Source organism: Aquarana catesbeiana, linkage group LG01, assembly GCF_042186555.1.
Source record: "Aquarana catesbeiana isolate 2022-GZ linkage group LG01, ASM4218655v1, whole genome shotgun sequence".
NCBI lineage: Eukaryota > Metazoa > Chordata > Amphibia > Anura > Ranidae > Aquarana > Aquarana catesbeiana.
In genome coordinates, this window is record NC_133324.1 from 591,978,704 (window position 1) to 592,002,676 (window position 23,973).

Sequence of the window (23,973 nt, forward strand, 5' to 3'; positions counted from 1 at the left end):
CGGCGGGTGCCCTAAAACTGTAATAAACTACAATAAACTACAAAAAGCAAACCAACTAACCAGCGTCACCTGTAACAATTATATGGTGATCGCTGGTGAAAGGGTTAACTAGGGGGCAATCAAGGGGTTAAAACCTTTAGTAGGTAGTATATGGGGGTCCCTGTCGCTATAAAACACTGACAGCAAACCTATATACTTACCTCCCTAACTAGCGTCACCTGTGTCACTAATACAGCGATCAGAAAAACGATCGCTTAGTGACACTGGCGACGGGGGGTGATCACGGGGTTAAAACTTTATTAGGGGGGTTAGGGGGGTACCCTGGACCTAAAGGGGGGTACCCTAGACCTAAAGGGGGCTAACCTAACTGCCCTAACACTTGTAACTGTCACAAACTGACACCAATGCAATAAATCAGAAAAAAAAAAAACCTGCTATTGGTGTCAGAGTGACAGGGGGTACAGGGGGGTGATCAGGGGGTGACTGGGGGGTGACAGGGGGGTGACAAGTGTGCCTGCGTGTTCTACTGTATGTGTAGTGTTGGTGCACTTACTTGGATGTCTTCTCTCCTCGGCGCCGGACGAAAAGACCGGCTCGAGGAGAGATGACATCACTTCCTCCGCTTCTGTTTACATTCACAGAAGCCGAGGAAGCTTGTCATTGGCCAGGAGCGATCGCGAGGGGGGGGCCACAAATGAGTGGCCTCCCCCTCACCTTTGATCGACCCTGACCTCGATCCGACCGCCGCTGGCACCGGGGGGGGTCCGATCGGACCCCCCACCCGCGGGCAGGCAAGGACGTACAGGTAAGCCCTTTTGCCTGCCCGTGCCGCTCTGTCGACGTACATCGTCGTGCGGCGGTCGGCAACTGGTTAAGCCATGCCAACTGCCATTTCCTTGGCTAGTGTCTCAAGCCCATCCAGTTCAACCAACAGAGAAAAAAAAACAAAAAAAAAAACACACACACACACAAATCGAAAACCTCCATATACACAATCCTATACCCACAGTTGATCCCAAGGCAGGCAAAAAACCCCAGCAAAGCATGATCCAAATTGCGGAGCAGAGGAAGAAAAATCCCTTCCTGATCCCCTGAGAGGCAACCGGATATTACCTGGATCAACTTTTTACATTTAGGAAAGAATCCAGGCCTTTTTTTAAAGGAATCTACTGAGCTGGTCAGAACCACCTCTGGAGGGGGTCTATTCCACATTTTTAGAGTTCCTACTGTGAAGAAGCCTTTCTGTATTTGGAGATTAAATTTCTTTTCCTCCAGACATAAAGAGTGCCCTCTTGTCCTCTGATGACATTAAATTGAATAACTTCTCGCCAATTTCACTATATGGACCCCTTATAGCCGTTTCACATTGCAGCCGCGGCCTCGTTAGCGGTAAATTGCCGCTAGTTTTAGTGGCGCTTTACCGTTCTTTTAGCGGCGGTTTTTCGGACGCTAGCGGTGCTTTTATGTCTATGTCTATGTCAGTCATTCTACCCAGTCACAGGACATTGGTTTTAGAAAGGTAAATGAAAGAAAGGTATATGTTTGACCTATACATTAAAATATAGCATTTTACTGACTTCCTCCATCCAGTATTCATTGAACACATTGGAGTTTGTTTACTAAAGCTGGAGAGTGCAAAATCAGGCTCACTTCTTCACAGTAACCAATTAGCTTCCAGGTTTTATTACCAAAGTTTAATTGAACAAGCTGAAGTTAGAAGCTGATTGGCTATCATGCACAGCTGCACCAGATTCTGAGTGCACCAGTTTTAGTAAATCTACCCATTCTCTTTCAATGTTTTAAGAGATTCTTCTCCTTTAATTATTTATGGCAACACTACTGACTGTACAAGCACTTGACCTTGTGTCATACACTTTTAATTAGTACACTTGTACCTGTATGTCCTGTTTCCGCTGCATATCACTTTTATTTCATTTGAAAGCTTTTCTAGCACCCATTCTCATTTGATTATATCGCTGTGTCTTAGGAAATTACAGTTTTGTTAAGTCTTTTGTGCAACTTTTTGTTAAAACGATCACATTTGTGGTATAAACTGTGTGTTCAGCTCACCAGTAAATGAGCAGAGCAGGCTTCTTGGAATTGTAATTTGTTTCTTATTTAGGTCTAATATCAGGACTGAATTTCTAGGGTATGGCTTGATGGGTCACTTTTACTTTTTCATTTCTACCCATAGGTCTTTGTGCCTGCATGATTCCATTAAAGAAAACCTATACTGAGATAAATACAGTCCGCAGCTGCTGGCAGCCTTCTAGTTTCCTGATTGCTGCTTTCCTGAACAAACATGTAGCTAGTGAAAGTCAGTTTGGGTTACCTTCTAGTGACTTCAAAATATAAATTCCCTTCCATTTCATCACTGCAAGCTTGTGCATCTTGCCCGAAAAGAAATTCTATATGTACAGCATAGAGCAATTGAGTAGATAGATCTAATATTGCAAATTTTATAGATGTATCTAAGTTTGAAGTGCAGACTCATTTACACTTTTGATGTTGGGGATTATGGATACGGTGATGGAAAGATACAAGCACACATACAATTCTGGTGGCAGTGCACTAAGTCCTCATACACACTGGATGTTTTTGGACCTTTTTACAGCTGCTGTTTTTGGCTTCAGACGTTTTTTTCTACAGTCAATAAACTCCCCATCATGTTATCCTATGTGTCCATGCACACATATGCTGTTATTAACTGTTTTTGGCTAAAAAAACAAAACAAATTTAGTGGGTTCTGAGAGGAGTTTTTCAGCTGTAAAAGCGGTCTAATGTCAAAAAACGCCTAAAAATGCAGATAAACGCTCAAACGCAGCTCCCCAACGTTTTTTAATGTTTTTGATCCATTGGGAAAAAAAAATTAAAAAACCCTAACGATGAAAAAAGCTAAAAAGCTTTGAAAAACACTGCAAAGCTACTGGCGTTTTTATAACGTCCAGTGTGCATGAGGCCTAATTGCTACGGCTCATTCACACCAGCAGCGCTGGGAGAAACAGTGCCAATGCTGTGATCCCCATGCATTGCACTGTTTACTTTTTTCCCTTTTTTTTTTTTGCAAACTTTATTGAAATGCCACAAAGTGACATTTCATTTAGTTCTTTTGGCCACAGTGCAATGCAGTGAATTGCATTGCACCACAGTACACTGAAAAAAGTATTGCATGTATTACTACTTTTCAGTGTACATCATCGCAGCATGGCAGTGTGAACTGGCATAAGAGCTTTTTGTCTTGTCTTTTGTTGGACAAGGCTGGCAAGCGCAATCCAATTGCACCTGGTGCGAATGGGCCTGTAGAGCTATTCATACTCGGAGTGAGTGCTGACTGTCAGATTGGATGGAAATAATAAAAAGTGATGCAAGCACAATGCTTGCACCATTCTTCTAAGCAAAAGTAAACGTGGAACAGATGCTGCCCCTAAATAACAGAGGGCTAGTTGTTAATTAGGAGCAATGAGTTCTTTGTTCCAGTGTGACTGTAAAAGGCAGCACAGAAAACTTAGAACTGGAGCTGTATGCTCTGATTTGTCTGCCGTCCCTGCTCAGCTCAGACCGAAAGGGAGAAGGAGGGTTGTTAACCATGCAGGCTCTGCTTGTGTGGTGTAGTCAATGCACGGGCAGAGAGGGATGGGAGCTGTCTGTCTGCTGACAGCTCACATACTGTAAAGCTGGCCATACACCATACAATTTTCCTGTTCAATTTTCTTTAGATTTACCTTCAACTATGTAGTACAAGGGCCTGCCTGATTGCATCCAAATTGAAAGTGTTTAGGTTTGACCTCCTATTATATGGTTTTGGTAAATCTAAAGGAAAGTTGAACAGGAAAATTGAATAGTGTATGGCCAGCCTAAGACTAGGTCACACCTGGCAGAAATGTTGTGCTTGTTTTCTATATGGAAAACTGCCGCATTTTTTTTCCTGATATTTAGGTGGAGACCTGCACTAGTTATTATTTTACTCTAACGTAGAAGGTGGCACTGATAGACATGAAACAGGTCTATTTGCTTAGTTAATGTGGTGCATACCACTTCTGACAGTGAGTTTTAGTGATTTAATTCCCTAGATTGTTTAAAGATAAATTTGTTGTCAGTTGGGATTCTGTCTATGCATGGCTTCCCACCAATCCTTTTTTCTCTGTGGTTTATGAATCCTGTGACTCTTTCTAACTACTGATATCACTGAGCTGATTACTGTAACTGAGAAAGCACACACTGAGAAAGCTCAAAGTAACCTCCTACACAGCTAGTCCACATTTTAAAACTCCATGGAAGACTTATGCCTAGTACACATGATAAGAATATTGGATGAACGATCTTTTTTTTTTTGTATGGAAAACCATTCGGTTACTAAAGTTCATAAAATTTTAACAAGACAGAATACAACTTTGGAAATTATTTAATATATATTCTTTTGTTTCCGAGCATGGGTGGTCTTTTTTTTCATGCTTGTCCCTTCGGATAATTTTGCATGACCTGACGTGATTGGCTCTTGAAAGCTTTGTACGAATGATCAGATTATTGGGCGATCGCGCCGAAATCAGTGTTTTTCTCATTGCTTGTTCTAGGCATAATACGGCATGGGGTCTGTTACCCAGTAAGGGAATCGGGGGGCTTATAAATGGAATGCTATAGGAAACCGGCTTAAATGTTTGTTTCCCATTCCTGAAAGTAATACTACACTTTAGTAGATAATGTATTCTCTAAAATCTGAGATTTTTTTTTAACACTGTATCAAATTAAGCACAAATTCCATTAAAAATGTTTGTAATTTATTTAATTACACCCGATTCAATCTTTTACAGTTATTCTCAGTGAAAATGTGGATTTTCTTGCAGTGAAGTCTCAGCTGCTATCCAACAGGTTTAATTATAGGCGCCTTGACAACACAAGTCATGCAGTAATAACAAAACAAATCATCAAGATGCCTTCTAAAGCAACTTGGCTAGCCCATCCTGAGAGAAAATAATGAGAGATTACCTGAAAATAAGAATGACATACTAGGTGATTTAAGTAAAAGATGAAACAAGAACCTCACTGCCTGGTCTGAAATGAAAAAAGATTGCTGTGTTAACTGACAAAAATTAAAAGTGGATGCCTATTAGACAGTGTTTAAAATATAAAGTACAAATATGCATCTTCTTTTTAATGATGCATAACTAATTCAACTATCATTGCATTGTATTTGGGCCTGTGGTTATATAAACAAAGCCATACGTGTTCCCGCTGCTTGAATTTATACTGATTCGTAAATACTAGTGGAAAGAGAAAAAGAAATTGGTAGCTCATACCAATGGGTCGGGTATTCTTTTCACCTTCTAACTTGCTGTAGGAGAATTACACATGCATTGTGATTTGCTGGTGTGGATAACATGTCTACTTTTCCTGACTTACCGTATGATTAATGACCTTAGTGCTCCAACTGCTTAAAAGTATACGTTGTCAATAAGGATGTACAGAAATGGTTTAATACTGGTCTACATATCTCAATAGCATAATAATTGTACCATTTTCCTCAAATGAAACAATCGTGATAATTACTAAGCCAGTGGTACTGATAAAATGATTATTGGAATGCCAAAATGTTAGAGGAAGTCGGTTCCCACTAGGGACTGACTGGTTGACCAGGACTTGTTAGTAGCAGCTGGGGCTGGGTGGTGGCATGGGCCACAGACTACAACATAAAGCCACAAAAAAACAGTAGATGCTAGGGAGGCAGACCCCTCGATGACACCAGAGAGAGGGTGTCATGCACCCATTCACGCAACAGAGGTGAGAGTCCTTTAAAGGACAGAGGCACATGGTCTATGGTGCTGCCTGGTATTCATCAGAGCATCCTGCAAGGGGTGGTGGGTTTTGCTGCTTATGGCTTCTCGGTTGCGGCCCTCAGACAGACATACCTGACTAGACAACTACTGTGAACTTAGCTCCTATATACTGAAAGTGTCTCTTGCAGCTGGAGTCACGGGTGCAGAAGTACCAAAGGGAACTGACTATTCTAGCCTTCAATCTGCCCACCCCCCCTGTGGTTTCAGGGCCAATGAAGCTTGTCAATGCTCCACACATAGAATGAACAAACAAGTCAGTTGCACATCACTGACATCAGCTTTCACAATCACAGAAGAGTCTGTCCAGACCATGAACAAAAAGGTCTTAATTATAGAAGAGCAGGGGTGCTTGCAGTTTAAGTCAGATATGGGGTGCATGAAACACACAAACACTTAGACAAAACTTTTATAAGCTCAGAGGTGCTTATGAGGCACCCAGGAACACAAAATGCAGGCTGAAGTGCATAGGGGCACTGGCTGCAGGCAGGAGGGTACGGGGTCTCCCAGGAAGGCAGAATACAGGCTTTAGTGCACAGGGTCATACAGGAACACTTGGATGCCAGCTGGAGTATATGGGGTCACACAGGAAAACCAAGAGCAGGCTGGCATACACAGGGTTACAGAAACACTGGATGCAGGACAAGAACGCAGAATCCATGGAAGCAGTGCGGTGATCACTGGTCTAGAGATTCCAGGGGCTGAATGAGGGGTTTGGCTGCTAGTGTGTGGATGCATTGCTCAAATGCCAAGCAGCATGCTTTAAGGCTCCATTCACACTAGCGCGTTTTTTGATGCATTTTGCATTTTGCAGAAATGCATGGGAATTTTTTAACATGGGTTCCTATGGAACATGTTCACATCAATGCTTTTTTGTATCTCTGCGTTTTTGGAAAGGGTCGGGGACTTTTTTTCATGCAAAAAGCAGCGTTTTGCATGTAATGGATTTCAATGGACAAGCATCAAAAACGCAAGTGCACCGTTTTTGCAGCGTTTTTGCAGCGTTTTTGGTGCGTTTTTGGTGCGTTTTTGCCGTTTTTTTTTTTTTTTTTTTTTTATTTTTTGTAATTTTTTTTTAAGACTGTAAAAAAAAAAAGAAAAAAAAAAAAAAACGCAAATCGCGGCAAAAACGCGGCAAAAACGCTACAAAAACGCTGCTCAAAAACGTGCCAAGCATGAAAAAAAAACCTCCAAAAACGCTCAAAAGCAACATGCATAGGTGTGAATCGAGCCTAAAGTGATAATAAATCCTCACATATATCCAATGAAGTGACTAACCTTAGGCGATACACAGAGAAAAAAAAATCCTCCTACATAAATTGTGCTTGTTTGTCTGCAACCCCCTCTCATCTACAGCCTTCTAAACCTGGCCCTACATGGATTGAAATTCCGCCTGTAGCCTCAGAGCTGATTTAAGGGAAAGGACAGCCCCCCCCCTCCACACATCACACCGGAATACATGCACAGCTGAGGATATAAACCACAGGCTGTGTGCTGGAGGACCCCTCTCCCACCCCCTCCATCTCTTGGAGTCAGAAAAACCTTTCAGATGGCAGAGAAAGAGAAAAATGACACTCAATGCTTTGAATTGAGGTAGGTACACACTATAGGGATATGTGCTATGTTAATTTTTTTATGACAGTAAGCTCTTAGCTGTGTCAGGCCTAGATCTGGCACGTGACAGAGAGTTTGGGAGGCTGCTGAATATATTTAAAAGAACCTCTAGGTGCATGCACTTTGTTTTACTTCCTTTTATTTTTATTTTAAATAGCCCATTTCAAGCCATGGTGATGACTAGAATGATCTTACCACTGAGTTCTAGTGATTAAATTGGCAAAGGATACTGATTCAGTGGATTCCAATTGACAGCCCCCATGGTCTCTTATTGCAGCATGCTGTGCAAGCAGGACGAAGGAGGATGTTTCCTAAGCAACTTATTAAAGTGTGGCATGAAATAATTGGTGGCTGCTGCAAATCTGTGTTGTCTTACCATTGGGTAGTACTTACTGACCTCCCTAGGAAGTTGCTATTTCTCGGGCTGCCATGATGATTTTCTAATTTTATTAGTGATTTTGACACAGAATCAGTATGCACATGACCGTTTTGGAGCCCCTGACCTATATTTTTGATTCTGGTTACCAAGTAGTGAAACTAAATGATCCACATGACAGTTGGAAAGTACGATGGTTCATTAATCAGTAGGAAAGCTTGAAAGTAGGTTGAGCTAAGGATAATATTTTCTTGTTCAGTAATAGTTACTGAAAATTTTCAGTACAGAAAGACAACCCAAAGAGTTACATCTGGTAACAATTTGTATAAGTTTACACAACATGAGTTATTGCCAATATCAAGTCTCTTGTGAATACAGATAAAGGTACGTGCACTTTTGGACTATAAGGCAACACACACAGTTATGTGAATTCTTGAGAAAGTAAAATTAGTGGAGCTTTATTCTGGTTATGTATTGCACTGTATAGTTCTGCAGGGATTGACATGTATATAATCTTACTGTGTGTAACATTAGAATTAAAGTGAGGATTCAGGATAAAACCTAATAAGTCAATAGGGCATAATTTCTGGAGGACTCAAAGAAATTGATGAACAAAATGAGTTTTAAGCTTAGGAATGGTAAAAAAAAAGATGGGAAGCAGAGACAGAAGAGGGGCAAGGAGAAAGGAAAGTGACATGGAAAAGGGAGAAGGAAGGGAAGTAAGGGTGAGTGGGGGAGGGCCAATTATCCTCTTCAATGGGTCACCCAAGTACCCACATACTGTAGCCGATCTGGCTCAGAGTAGAATATCAACGGGGACCACATTTTTAGTAATTTCTTGTGACTATCAGAAGAAACACCTGTTAATTGTTTATATATATTTATATAATCCCAATTAAGCAAGAAATAACCTTGGGAAAGTTTAATACTGGGGACTTCTAAGAGCGAGCTATAGTTTGGTGGCATAAAAATAATTATTTTGCTGCTAAGCGTGGGACATTTGGGGCAGAAGGGGGTGTTTGTTCATTAAAGCTTCTACTGGGTTTCTAATGTAAATTACAGCCCAGAATGTTCTGTGAGTTCTCCAAGGCCAAAATGTTAAATGAGCTATTGCGTGTGAAAGTCCATATTTCATCCAGTTCTTTTCTGGTAACGGAGCATGTAATGTGTTTTAGGATAGGATTTAGAGGAACGGTTGAAGGCCTGTATCAATAAGGTGGCCTTGAAGGTGGTGTTGGAGTGGCATTTACTTTCAAAGGCTGCTAAGACGGGGGGGATTTATAGTGCGTTGCAGCAAGCAGGAAACACAATGTTGTTATTTTTATATTGATATAGCTCACAATTAGCAGCCATGTGAATCTCTTGGAAGTATTTAAAGGGCTTGACACCATCAAAAGTGAGTAGAGAATGCACATCTTTAAACCCTTTATGAAGTCACCAACATAATCTAATTGGGAAGTCCATTCCTGGGGTTAATAAAGGGGTACATAAGATGAGATAAGACCTCCTGAGCCAATTTAGGGAGTATATTGCAACTGGGTCACATTCAGTTGCGTCAAGGAGATCCCAAACAGGGGTCTCTTGGCTAGTATGAAGGAGTGTTAACAAGTCTATTTGTGCCACCTCATTCTACCAAGATAGAAGCAGAATTCCAAGACCACCTTCTATTTTTTGCTGGTATAGAATAGTTCTGTTTACTCTGGGGCATGTGGAACACTGTATCAATTTCAGTATTTTATTCTGTAGGCTGTGAAGGCTAATGATTAGGCAGCACTCAAAAATAGTAGTGTAGTTTAGAAAGAAAGGTCATTTTAATAGCATTGAGTCTTCCAATTCAGAATATCTGGCCATTGACTCCGAGTAGATAATTGTGAAGTAAATTTACAGAGCCTGGAAGGGTAATAAAGGGTGGAGTATGTGGGTGTGAGGTAAACTCCAAGGTATGGCAGCTGAGTGGGCCATCCAAAACAAAAAATCTGTCTTCAGTGTGTGATGAAGAAGAATATGTAAGACAACTGGTTCACTTGTAGGCCTGAAAAAGATCCAAATTTAGAGAGGGTATCAAAAAGGCAGAGCAAGAAAAGATAAGGGGGAGCTAATATTAAAAAGCCCATCATCTGCAAACAGTGTGATTTTGTTGTCTAAGCAGGATGTTTTAAAACAGCTCCACCCAAAAGGGAAGCTCTGCTTGTCTGCCTCCTGCCCCCTCCACTGCCACATTTGGGATCTTTTGGGGGGAGGGGGAAGTGGGTACCTGTTTTTGACAGGTACCCGCTCCCACTTCCGGTTGCGTTCGCTGCAGCAAACTCAGCTAGAAGTTTGGCTCCCCTCCTCATTCCTCCACAGCTGGCCCATTTACAGAAAGCAGCGTGCCTCGTGCATGCCCAGTAGGCCAAATGCCACATACTATATCGACTAATCAGTAATTTGCATAAGCGTAGTATACATATCCATGAGAATAAGCATAAAGAAAAGGGGGTAAAAGGGAAGACCTAGCGACAGTTGAAACCAACTGGCTGGGCTCGCAGCTCCTGGGCTCACAGGCTCATTTAATGGAAAAGAGGATATTCTAAGATGTTAGAATATTGGGGGGGGTCAATCCTGAGGTACCAAGGGTCCCATATCACCTTGTGACGGTCCACCTTATTAGCCAATCGAGCAGACAGGGATTCCATAACTTCCACATCTTTAATTCTAGCGTATAGGTCAGTCAAGTGTCCTAATATTAAAAGTCAGCAGCTACATTATTTGTAGCTGCTGACTTTTATTTTTTTCTGAAGGAGCCTGGAGCTCCGCTTCAAGGAGAAGTTGAAATTGGCAAATGACTTAACCACATTTTGTCTTTGAATCTGCTAAATGTTTTACATGAGGTTTTCATTGAAGATAACCTCTTATTATTTTTTTATCATATGCTCAGTTTGAATTGCCCTGGTCTGTGACAGATATGTTTTAAAAGCTGTGCATCCCCACTCATGAGTCTAATCAATACATTCAAGGGTGAGTAATTAAAAGTGAATACTGCAACTTCTGGTCTATTTTATTTTATTTTTTATTGCTGCTGCAAAATCTGAGTTTATTGCCAGATCTGTTACAGATATTCATGGCATGATCAGGCCAGCTGAAAATTCAACGTGAAAAACGTTGCTTGATTTTCACTCAATTTAGAAAACTGTATTGAGCTGTAGGAGAGTGTCGTGTTACGTTAGTAATGGTGTCCTCTGCAAGTAATGAGTTGTTCCGTCTATGAAAATTCCACATGGACTTTACCAATTCCATTAAAACATGTCATAGCAATTTGAAAGATATGGTAGACCAAATCACCTTGACAAAAAAAAACGTGAGTCTGTATGTTTGATGACTGCCTATGTCAAGGTTATATATGTAAAATGTATTTAGAAAAGTTTTCATATGACTAAATATGAATGAGGTACAGTGGATATTAAAAGTCTACACACCTCTGTAAGAATGCCAGGTTTTTGAGAGAGAGAGTTTTTTTTTCCACCTTTCAATGTAACCTATAATCTGTGCAATTTAATGAATTTCAAACTGAAATTGTTGTTTAGTGATATATAAAAAATAAATAAATAAATAATGTGGTTGCATAGGCGTGCGCACCCTCTTAAAATTGGGGATTTGGCAATGTTCAGAATTAACCAATCACATTTAAACTTATGTTAGAGTAGTCAGTACACTCCTACCATCAATGAAAGTGACTGATTAAGCCCATATAAAGTTATGCTGTTTTAGTAGGATTTTTCAGACATTTACATCTGCTTCTCACCGCCTCTTATCTGCCTCTTATCGCAAAAGTCGTGCTCCACAAGAGCTTATAAAGCATCAAAGGGATTTCATTGTTGGAAGGTATCAGTCAGGAAAAGGTAAAAGAAAATTCTAAGGCATTAGCTACAGTGCCTTAAAAAAGTATTCATGCTCCCTGAAATCTTCTGCATTTTGTCATGTTACAACCAAAAACATAAATGTATTTTATAGGGATTTTATGTGATAGACCAACACAAAGTGACACTACTGTGAAGTGAAAGGAAAATGATAAATGATTTTCTAAATTTTTTACAAATTTTTTTTCAAAAGTTTTCAAACTTTTTTACAAAAGTTTTCAATTTTTTTTACAAATAAACATGTGAAAAGTGTGGAGTGCATTTGTATTCAGCCCCCCTGAGTCAATACTTTGTAGAACCACCTTTCACTGCAATTACAGCTGCAAGTCTTTTTGGGTATGTCTCTTCCAGCTTTGCACATCTAGAGTGAAATTTCTGCCCATTCTTCTTTGAAAAATAGCTCAAGCTCTGTCAGATTGAATGGAGAGCGTCTTTGAACAGCAATTTTCAAGTCTTGCCACAGATTCTCAACTGGATTTACGTCTGGTCTTTGACTGGGCCATTCTAACACATGACTATGCTTTGATCTAAACCATTCCATTGTAGCTCTGGCTGTATGTTTAGGGTTGTTGTCCTGCTGGAACGTGAACCTCCACCCCAGTCTCAAGTCTTTTACACACTCTAATGCCGCGTACACACGACCGGACTTTACGTCAGACTTGGTCCGGCGGACCGGACTCCGTTGGATAATTCGATCGTGTGTGGGCTCCAGCGGACTTTTTTTTCCCCAAAAGTTCAACGGACCTAGAAATGAAACATGTTTCAAATCTTTCCAACAGACCCGGGTCCGGTCGAAAAGTCCGCTCGTCTGTATGCTAGTCCGACGGACAAAAACCGACGCTAGGACAGCTATTGGCTACTGGCCATGAACTTCCTTATTTTAGTCCGGTCGTACGTCATCACATACGAATCCATCGGACTTTGGTTGATTGTGTGTAGGCAAGTCCGTTCATTCGAAAGTCCATCGGAAAGTCCGTCAAAGTCCACCGGACCTAGTCCATCGAAAAGTCCGCCCGTGTGTACATAACCGGTTTTCTTCTAAGATTTCCCTGAATTTGGCCTCATCCATTTTCCCATCAACTCTGACCAGCTTCTCTGTCCCTGCTGAAGAAAAGCACCCCCACAACATGATGCTGCCACCACCGTGTTTCACGGTGTGGATAGTGTGTTCAGGGTGATGTGCAGTGTTAATTTTCTGCCACACATAGCTTTTAGGCCAAAAAGTTAAATTTTGATCTCACCTGACCAGAGCACCGTCTGCCACATGTTTGCTGTGTCCCCCACATGGCTTCTCGTAAACGGGACTTCTTATGGCTTTCTTTCAACAATGGCTTTCTTCTTGCCACTCTTCCATAAAAGCCAGATTTGTGGAGTGCACGACTAATACTCCCACCTGAGCTGTAGATCTCTGCAGTTCCTCCAGAGTTACCATCGGTCTTTTGACTGCTTCTCTGATTAATGCTCTCCTTGCCTGGCCTGTCAGGTTAGGTGGACAGCCATGTCTTTGAAGGTTTGCAATTGTGCCATACTCTTTCCATTTTTGGATGATGGATTGAACAGTGCTCAGTGAGACGTTCAAACCTTGGGATACTTTTTTAAAACCTAACCCTGCTTTAAACGTCTCCACAACTTTATCCCTGAGCTGTCTGATGTGTTCCTTGGCCTTCATGATGCGGTTTGTTCACTAAGGTTCTCTAACAAACCTCTGAGGGCTTTACAAAACAGCTGTATTTATTCTGCAATTAAATTACACACAGGTGGACTCTATTTACTAATTAGGTGACTTCTGAAGGCAATTGGTTTCACTAGATATTAGTTAGGGGTATCAGAGTAAAGGGGGCTAAACACAAATGCAAGCCACACTTTTCAGATATTTATTCATAAAAAAATTTGAAAACCGTTTATAATTTTGCTTCCACTTCACAGTTCTGTGCCGCAATGTGTTGGTCTATCACATAAAATTCCAGTAAAATACATTCGCATTTTTTGTTGTAACATGACAAAATGTGGAAAATTACAAGGGGTATGAATACTTTTTCAAGGCACTGTATACCATGGGGCACAGTGAAGATGGTCATCAACAAGTGGCGAAAATATGGAACATTGACATTACCAAAAACTGGACATTACGTCTCAAAAACCTGTCATTTTTACAGGGGTGTGTAGTCTTTTTCTATCCACTGTAAATATTAAATTTGGACATATTTACAAGACACCTGCAGGCTGCACATGTCTTACAACCCATCAGTGATTTGCGACTCTTCTTTCTCTGATCTCTTGGTGGAATATTTGGGCACTGCTTTTGTTATAAATTATATTTCTACATGGCAAATAATTTACTAGTAGGTGTAGTAGAGTAATGGAAAACCAACAGACCCAACAGTCATGACATGCATGCTGCTGATTCTGTGTAATTGAATCAATAATTAGAAGGGGCGTGTTCAAAATAATAGCAGTGTGGAGTTTAATTAGTGAGGTCATTCAGTCTGGGAACAAACAGGTGGGCCTTATTTAAGGATGAAGGCAGCAAATGTTGTACTGGGTATAGTGCATTTCTCTCTGAAAATCTGAGTAAAATGGGTCATTCCAGACATTGTTCAGAAGAACAGCGTACTTTGATTATAAAGTGAATTGGAGCGGGGAAACATATAAAGAAGTGCAGAAACTGATAGGCTGCTCAGCTAGATGTGAAATGCTTTAAAATGGCAACCAAAACCAAAAAGTCGTGGAATAAAGCGGAAACCTACCAAATGAGTTGAAGAATAGCCAAAATGGCAAAGACTCAGCCAAGGATCAGCTCCAGGGTGATCAAAGAAGGTCTAACGTTACCTGTGAGTACTGAAATATTTAGAAGTCATCTATGTGAAGCAAAGCTTTTGGCAAGAAGCCCCCGCAAAGTCCCATTGTTGAAAAAACGATGTGCTGAAGAGGTTACAATTTCCCACAGAACACATTGACTGGCCTAAAGAGAAATGGAGCAACATCTTGTGGACTGATGAAAGCAAGATTGTTCTTTTAGGGTCTAGGGGCCGCAGACAGTTTGCCAGATGACCCCAAAACACTGAATTCAATCCACAGTACACTGTGAAGCCAGTGAAGCATGGTGGTGCAAACATCCTGATATAGGGATGTTTCTCATACTATGGTGTTGGGCCTATTTATTGCATACCAGGGATCATGGATCAGTTTGAATACATCAAAATACTTGAAGAGGTCATGTTGCCTTATGCCGAAAAGGAAATGCCCTTGAAATGGGTGTTTCAACAAGACAATGATCCCAAACACACCAGTAAGCAATCACCATCTTGGTTCCAGACCAACAAGATTAACGTTCTTAGTTGCCAGCCCAATCCCCGAACCTTAATCCAATAGAAAACTTGTGCGGTGACATAAAAAATGCTGTTTCTGTGGTAAAATCAAGAAATGCAGAGGAATTGTAGTGCAGTTGTCCTGGGCTGGCGCCATGCAACAAAGATGTAAAGCTGTTCTCAGAAACAGTGGTTATACAACTAAATATTAGTTCAGCGATTCACAGGAAAGCTATATCTTCAAGCATTTTTCAGTTTGTACAGTAAATGTTTGAGTTTGTAAAGAAAAATGCAGACACTGCAATTTTTTTGGAAAAGCCTAATGTTAATTTTTCTTCTTTTTTTGTAAAGTAATAACAAATTTGAAACCCTTTTCTTCATGTTTTGATTTAGAATAGACTGTGCAGTGTTCCCAATGCATTTGCATGTATAATAATATAACGGATTTCCCCGCATCCAATTCATATGTCAGGAGCCTGTGATCGGCTCTCAATGGAGCCGGTTCACACAGCTCTGGGACGACTGTGAAGCGAATTGCACGGGAGTCCTGTGCGTCTTCTGGTCCGTTTCAGGTCTGAAATCAGCCAAAATTTGGGGGCAAAGTTGGACCTGAAACTGTGAACAGGGACAAACCGGATCCCTGCTGTGAGCTGCTCCGCGTGAGATGTGAACCCAGCATAAGACATGTTGCTTCATCCATTGTTGTGCATTGTGTTAAGGCAACCCATTCATTTGAACAGGCTATCCAATGCACCACAACTGACCAGAAATCATGAATGCAGCATTTTAGGCAGTGCACCACTAAGCACATCTTTGTTTCTGTGCTGCAGCGCAAGGACTCCGGGAGGTACATTGAGCTGCCTTTCAGAATGAATGACTTTGCACTACACCAGCACTCAAAAGATGCAATACCTTGCATTGTGGTAACACACTTGCTACCACAACTGAAGGAGTTAACAGGCCCTAAGTGAGCCATTATTAGATGTTTTTGTTATTTCATATTATGAAAAACAACAGGAAACCCTATTATACTGAACGATGAGCAGAAATAACCAGAACTCCCAGGTGTATAAGAACAGAGTGAGGAATTTTGGCAGGAAGATCTCACTGTTGTAGTATCAAACATATACTGTAGAAGCCAGAGGCTGAATGCCCAGCAGTGTCCATCTATACTTACACTATCACTTTGGATCATGCTACTGGATAATAGAAAGAAGGAATATTTAACTTTACCAAATGTGTTCTGCTTCTAAATTTTGTGCCTTGTCATGTGCTGCCAGCAGCAAACCAGCATTACCTGATCTACATACTTTTAATTAAATCTTTAACTAGTTAAATCTTGTTGCTGTGGGAACTGAACTTTACAGCCTTTTTCACAAACTGTGCCTAATTAAATTATGTACTTAATATTTCTATTTGTCTGTGAAGTAGCAATATTCAGCTTTATCATTAAATTTTTTTTTAAAGAAATTAGATCCAAGCATAGCCGTTTGGTGATGTTTAAATGTCATCTGTCCTGTCCTAAAATGTTTCTAAGATAACAGTGCTGAATATGCAGGCAACTTGTTGTACCTGCAAGCATCAATGCTGGTCTTCACAACAACCCCTGTATTTGCTTAATATGCTCTTAAAGCATACTCATTTTTCCTCCATGTTCTTTGTTCCTAAGATTTTATCTCATTTAGTATCTTCTAGCAAGGATGGTAGTTTAGGTAAGTTGTCTCTTTTGAAATCTAGTGTCTTTGTATTGCCCTTATGTTTCCTATTTGTGTGATTTATACTAAAACAAATTGACCTGTGATCGCTGTTTCCTAAATGGCCCCGTATTTCCACATCCGTGATCAGGTAATATTGGTAATAAGTAAGTCTAAAAACGCTTTGTTTCTTGTTGGTGCATTTACCATTTGACCCATGAAATTGTCCTGCAACACATTTAGGAAATGGCGAGCTTTAGATGAGTGCGCTGTTCCTTCCGCCCAGTCTATGTCTGGATAATTAAAATCCCCCATTATAATGACACTTTCCATCCTTGCCGCTAATCTGAACTGATAGGAGGTCTGCCTCCCCCTCTTCCCTCTGGTTAGGGGGCCTGTAGCATACTCCCAGTATTACTTTTCCCTTGGTTTCCTCCCTTTGTAGCTTTACCAATAAGGATTCCACCTCCTCCCTTGCTTCATTAGTGATATCGTCCCTCACATTCACTTGTACATCATTTTTGATATACAGGCATACGTATCCCTTCCCTTTTTTTACCCTCCCTATCCGTGCGATATAGGGAATACCCTTGAATAGTTACCAGCCAATCATGAGAGCTGTTGAACCAAGTCTCTGAAATTACCACAAAATCGAAATCCTCCTCCTACAACAGTAGCTCTAGTTCTCCCATCTTGTCCGCCAGACTCCTGGCATTGATGAATATGCCATGTAGTTTAGTTTGGACGCATACTGTCTCCTTATTGAGGGTTCTGGGGTTGCAAATAGGACTTCTTTTACTTACCTTGGGTTTAGGGGCTTTAGTCAACCTACCACTAATGCCCCCAATACTACCCTCTGAAATTTGTTCTGTGCTGAATATCTCTACCTCTGGACCCCAACCCCCCCGTCACCTAGTTTAAAAGCCCCTCTAACTTGTTGGCCATCTTCTCTCCCAGCTGATCTGCACATTCCCCATTTAGGTGCCATCCGTCCCTTCTAAAGAGCTGGTAACCCACTGAGAAGTCGGCCCAGTTCTTCAGGAACCCAAACCCCTCCTTTCTACACCAGCTCCTCAGCCACTTGTTAACTTTCCTACTCTCGCTTCCTTTCTGGTGTGGCTCTAGGTACCAGTAGCATTTGAGAATACTACCTTGGAGGTCCTTTTCCTCAATTTAGCTCCAAAGTCGCTAAAATCGTTTTTTTAGAACACTTCATCTTCCTCTGACTTTGTCATTGATGCCAATGTGCACTATGACAGCCGGGTCTTCCCCAGCCCCTCCCAGTAATCTGTCCACCAGATCCGTGATGTGCCAAACCCGAGTGCCGTGTAGACAACGTACAGTTTGGCGCTTCAGGTCTTTGTGACAGATAGCCCTCTCTGTTCTTCTAAGAATTGAGTCCCCTACCACCAGAATCTGTCTTTCCTTTCCCTTTGCTTTACTCCCACCCTCACTGGAGGAGTTATTCCCCTGGCAGCTAGGGGCATCACGCTGCTCCAGCAATGCTGGTCCCTGACTGGTTTCACCAATGTCACGCAAAGGGGGCATAGTTATTGGGAAGCTCCAGAGCACAGGACCCACCTCCCTGGCACTTTCCCCTCTACCCTTCCTGACTGTCACCCATCTACTCTGCTCTGGTGCCTGCACCTCCTTGTCTCCACCCGCCTCTGTGCTGGCCTATGCCAGGTACGATCCCAACTCTCCTTTAGTATGGAGAGTCTCCTCTGTGTTGACAGTTGCTTCCCTAAATTCAGAACCTGGGCTTCCAGGGAAACAATGTGCTTACATTAGGCACAGCAGTATTCGCCCTCGACTGGATGATCAAGGAACGCACACATGCCTCAAGATGTACACCGAGTCACATCTCCACAACCGCCGAGCATCGTACCCACTAATTTAATGGGGATTGGGAATTATACTCTGTCCAAATGAACTAACAGCTAGCTTTCTGAGACTAATACCCAATGCAGGTACTCAACAATACAATACACGGGTACTTAACACACACGTGCACTCACAGCACTCATGTACTCGCAGCACGTGTTAATTTAAATTGGTTGTCCAATGCACCAAAACACACCAGAAAAGGTGCAGGTACTATTTTCTGTAATGCTCTACACCACAATGCATTGTAATGCACATATATTGGCAAAGTGTCATTCTAAATGTTGTGGCTCTGCACCAATACACGTTACCATGCATTACCACATTGTAATCGTGTAAACTGGGCCTTAATCTATCCTCAAATCCTCCAGATTTCAGATTTTTGTAACAACCAGTGTCTTACGATGGACAGTATGGGGGTTTATGTACTAAAGCTGGAGAGTGCAAAATCAGACTCACTTCTGCATAGAAACCAATCGGCTTCTAACCTCAGCTTGTTCAATTAAGCTTTAGCAATAAAACCAGGAAGATGATTGGTTTCTATGCAAAGGTGAGCCTGATTTTGCATTCTCCAACTTTAGTACAGGTAAATAAACCCCTGTAAGTCTAGATGCCTGATTATGTACATTAATGCTGCTCTTTAAGCCAAACCCCTTGCACACCAAGATGCCAACATAGCCATACTTTATTGTTGTGCTTAATCACATTTTATATTTGATGTTCTTTCTAGACACTAGTTATAGTATTTGGCAGATGTCATGGTGCATAAATATATGTAAGGATTTATCACAGGCAAAGGTTTGATTAGTCAAGGACAGGTCATTTGTCTTTTTCAGAGCAACCATCACATCATATAATAGGGTCTGTTAATTTATATTGGTGCCAACTCTTAGAGCAAGCAGTGTAATGTAGACTAGTTTTTATGGGTTTTACATGAACCTGTGCTTTACTTTACAGTGCTGATAATAAAAGTCCTGCCTTAGAGAAGGCTTCACACAATGCCTAATATTACCTTTATTAACCAGAGCACTCTCCTCAATGTGCTTCTCTTGGACTCACTTTGTTATTGGTACCTGAATTTGCTTGAATTCCTGGCTAAGCTCTACCAACCTCCAACCATTGTCCAATGAGAGTGTCCTAACTTGCTACAGAAGCAGTCTTATTGGACATTGGATTGGAAATTGGCAGGCAAAAAGTCATATGACCGTCTACTTTACTTTGCAGTAGGGCAGCCACTTGGCACGGGACCTGGAAGACAGGAAGTATCACTGTAGTAGCGGAAGCTACAACAGTGGTTTTGCTTTTCTACAGGGATTGACCAGGTATGGAATAAGACCTGTGTCATCAGGCTTTTGTTGAATTCAGAACTATGGGAATGTAAAAAGTAGCTGAATAAGGTCACATGCACCTTCAGTGAATTCAAAATGATCTCGGAAGCAACTTAACTTGATGTCAAAAGGATGCTGCATTGTACTACAATGTGCTCCCCACTTCCTTGAGACGACTCACCAACACAGATAGTCACATCTGTTTCAGTAAGTCTGGTTTCTACTATCACTATCACTGTGATCAAAACTGACATTTTTTTTTAATGATTGCATATATTGTTTTATTTAATTGTTTGCTACTGGTTACCACTGAGGTTTTTTTCACCTTTTATTGGATTATTCACTGTTGAGTATAAAAGGATTAATAGTGGCACTTTTCATGGATTGCACATACTATCTGACTTTAGCAGTTGCTGTTGGTTATCACTCATTAAGTTATTATTCATTTGTTGAACTATTTATTGCTGGAGGATTTTTTAAGCACATATTTGATATTCTTTTAGATTCCACATCTTTGGGATTTTAGACGTATTTTTTGTGTAAAGTTGTATATTTATCAAATTTTATATTTTATTTAATTTATTTATGGTTGTGACCGCACTAAAGTGTGTTTAGTCATTGATGCACTGTGCTTTTAATAATACAGTTGTCTTTTTGCATGGTGATTGTTTGGTTAACAGCATTCATTTTTTGTTTTTGAAAGCATTTGTTGTGAGGAATCAGAAAACCTCATCAGTCGCATGAGTTTAACACCACATGGCAGGTGTCTTTTTTAATTAATGCAGGTAGGAGCAAATATATCATTGTAATACCTGACCTTCTATCTTTCAGAATATTGGAAAGAAAATGAGCTGTCAGGAATTCATTGCCAATCTCCAAGGGGTGAATGAAGGCAGTGATTTTCCCCGAGGGCTTCTCAAGGTCAGTTTTACTATACAGTCGTTTTTCAGTTGTACTGCATGACATAGATCATTGTGTCGTTTATGCCTGAACATTTGCACATGTACATAGTGTATAATGATCATATATTAGGTGTTTATATAATATTCTATAATCCAGTCTTAATTACTTGTTCCAGTATTAAAATATATTTGTATCAGTTTGTTTAAACTAATAATGTAAGTCAGATTGTATTCATAATGAGTAGGGTTATTGGCCATATACACTACAATGGTTAGCTCAGTGGACATTTGAGCTATGGCGTCCACATGGAATAGATGAAAAGTTGGGCCTAGGCAAGCCAGTGATGTGCTGCTGCTGATGCCCACCGTCACTGTGCAAAGCCTCACTACCTTGCTGCAATTGCTGTAAAGATAATATTGGTGATGCTGTGACGTAATTGAGTGTCAGTGCAGTGACCTTGTTCATTTGAAATTCTGAAGAATTTTCTGCATTGTTAAGCTAAAATACATTACGCCATACATATTTATTATTGTAAGTAGCAAAAGTCCCCCCCATCTGAGATATTGAGGGGTGTAACTAATTGATCAAATATAATTTTAAAATCCACTGTGAAAGAAACACCTCCATTTAATTCAAGACATTGTATACCAATGGAGAGCAGTATGGCCTGCATCTTTCTAATTAGAGGAACTCTGAAAAAAGTGTGCGTCTTAATTGTCACTAAATACACCAAGCAGCCATTGCCATTGCTGTCTTAGAATCTGCAGTGGAAAATTATCGTGTCTTTCTCATGTCATGTCATTTATTTTACCTTTTAATAAAAACAAACAAACAAAAAAAAACCTCCAGCCACTGGATATAGCCATATCTAATAAAGCAACCTTAAAGTGTCAGTAAACCTACATCATAAAAAAACTATCTATAAATGATGTATTACATGCTGTTCATACTCACTCCATCACTATGAGATTCGTTTTCTATTTTCTGCAAAAATCCTGGTTGATCCTGCTGTTCTCTATCCCCCCTTTTGATTATGCCTCCAATGCAGTTAGGGATGTTGTAGAGCAGTGTTGGCAGCTTCTGTACATGCTTAGTTTTCAGTGTATTTTCTATCCTCAGAATTTCCTCCCTACCACATCTGAGCAGCCCTTGTGACTATAGGGCCACACATGTTGGTGTATACACAGTGGTAAATACCAACCCACTCCCTCACTCCACTTCCCATGCCCACTAAATGGCTAAAAACAATGGGGGTTGGATATTACATCTTGATTGATGGAGGCTTCTCCTCCCTGTTATTCTAATGCCCCGTACACGCGATCGGACTTTCCAACAACAAAACTGTGGAATTTTGTTAGAAAGTTGTTGGCTCCAACTTGTCTTGCATACACACGATCACACAAATGTTGGCCAACAATTATGAGCGTGGGAACGTGGTGACGTGCGACGAGACGAGAAAAAGGAAGTTCAATAGCCAGTGCAGCTCCTCCTGCTTAATTCCGAGCACGCATGAACTTTTGTGCATCGGACTTGTGTACACATGATCGGAAATTCTGACAACATAGTTTTGTTGGTGGAAAATTTGAGAACCTGCTAGCCAACATTTGTTGGCGGAAAGTCCAGCAACAAATGTTCGATGGAGCATACACATGGTCGGACTTTCAGCCAACAAGCTCACATCCAACATTTGTTGGCGTAAAATCTGATCGTGTTTACGGGGCATAAGACACAGCCTGTGACTGGCAGAAATCCGACCACACCATGTTATTGTTAAAAAAATAAAGATTTGATTCAAATTATATATTTGTATGATGATTTAAAACAGTTTATTGATAGTAATTATTTGTTTTTACTCCAAAAGGCTGTTTTTTAATTTTAAACATGTGACCAGCAGCAGAGGACTAGAAGCTCCTCCTGCTTTTGTTTCCCTGCAGGCAGGCTGGGAAAGTGCTGGGTCATGTGACGTTTGTACATCAATTAGGAAAAAGGTACTTAGATATTTTTTAAAATTAAAATAATTACAGTGCCTTCATCCCCATACATAAATAGAAGGGATAATGTAAATTAAACAGTGTGTGTTTAGTATCACGTTTAAGGCTGCATTTACACCTAAGTGTTTTCAGCTCATAAAATGCTCGTAAAAAGCCTGAAAAAACGCCTGAAAAACGCCCAACAAGCAAAATCCCATTAATTTCATTGGCACCTGTTCACATCTGAGCGTTTTGTCACCTGAAGCAAAAAACGCTTTAAGCTCAAAAAAGAACATGAGCTTCTTTTGGGCAGATTACAGGCGTTTTTAGCTTTTTTACATTGGTGACCTGTACAAAATTGCAGCAAAATCACAGCGCAATCGCGGTAAAAGCGAGGTAAAACACGTGACTTTGAAAAGCTCAGGTGTGAAGGCAGCCTAACTGTACAAAGTATGTTCTACAGTTAGCAAAAGCAAATGGAGCATTTTGCTGGGGGTGGGGAGGCAATACTTGTAGAATGTCAAATGCAGGACAGCACTTGAGTATTGGACAGTTGAGAAGCATGGAAATTTGATAAACCTGGATTACACAGAAAGATCTTTGAATAATAGAAAAGACCAGGCAAGTGTATTACATCTAATAGCACTTTCACTTTTCCTTTTAGTGGATCAGTATTTTTCCAGTTGTGGTACATTTTGGTGCGACAGAAATTCTCCAGCATTCTAAAACAGTGTTCCACCCATTCTGAAAGTTCAATCATAAAGCCATACATCCTCTTACTGCGCTTGACACTATAATTTGCATAATTAATAATGTGCTTGTTTTAGTGATAGTAATTATATTATTTTGTGTATGAAATAATACATCTTTGATTGCCAAGAATTTGAACTAAAGTCCAAGGACCCTGTTATATATTTCTGCATAGTATGTGCACTAACAATTCAATCAACTCTATTACTGGGATAATACTGACTGTTAATTCTAGCCAGAGTTCACATGCAAACCTTGCTGATCAGTCCCTCCTCCCAGCATATTTATTAGTAATTCCAACCTCCTATGTTCTCCCTCCCACTACATCTCGCTGGAGATGCTATGCAAACAAACACATCTGAGAGCTGTTGATGGGTAGGGAAGAGCTTCTCAGCTGCTAGTGTAGGAAAACACTCAGCCCA

The 23,973-nt window shown here is 40.7% G+C and overlaps 1 protein-coding gene across 6 annotated transcripts in view; it reads left to right on the plus strand.

Annotated features, from left to right (window-relative positions):
• Positions 1-23,973, plus strand: part of PSD3 (pleckstrin and Sec7 domain containing 3) — an 864,447-nt gene that overhangs the window by 444,828 nt on the left and 395,646 nt on the right. For 5 of the 6 annotated variants that reach the window (XM_073598204.1, XM_073598214.1, XM_073598223.1 and 2 more), the window contains one exon: positions 20,759-20,849. In XM_073598204.1, coding sequence (XP_073454305.1) covers positions 20,759-20,849 — 91 coding nt within the window. The remainder of the gene's footprint in view (positions 1-20,758; positions 20,850-23,973) is intronic. The other variant, XM_073598198.1, reaches the window with a different exon arrangement.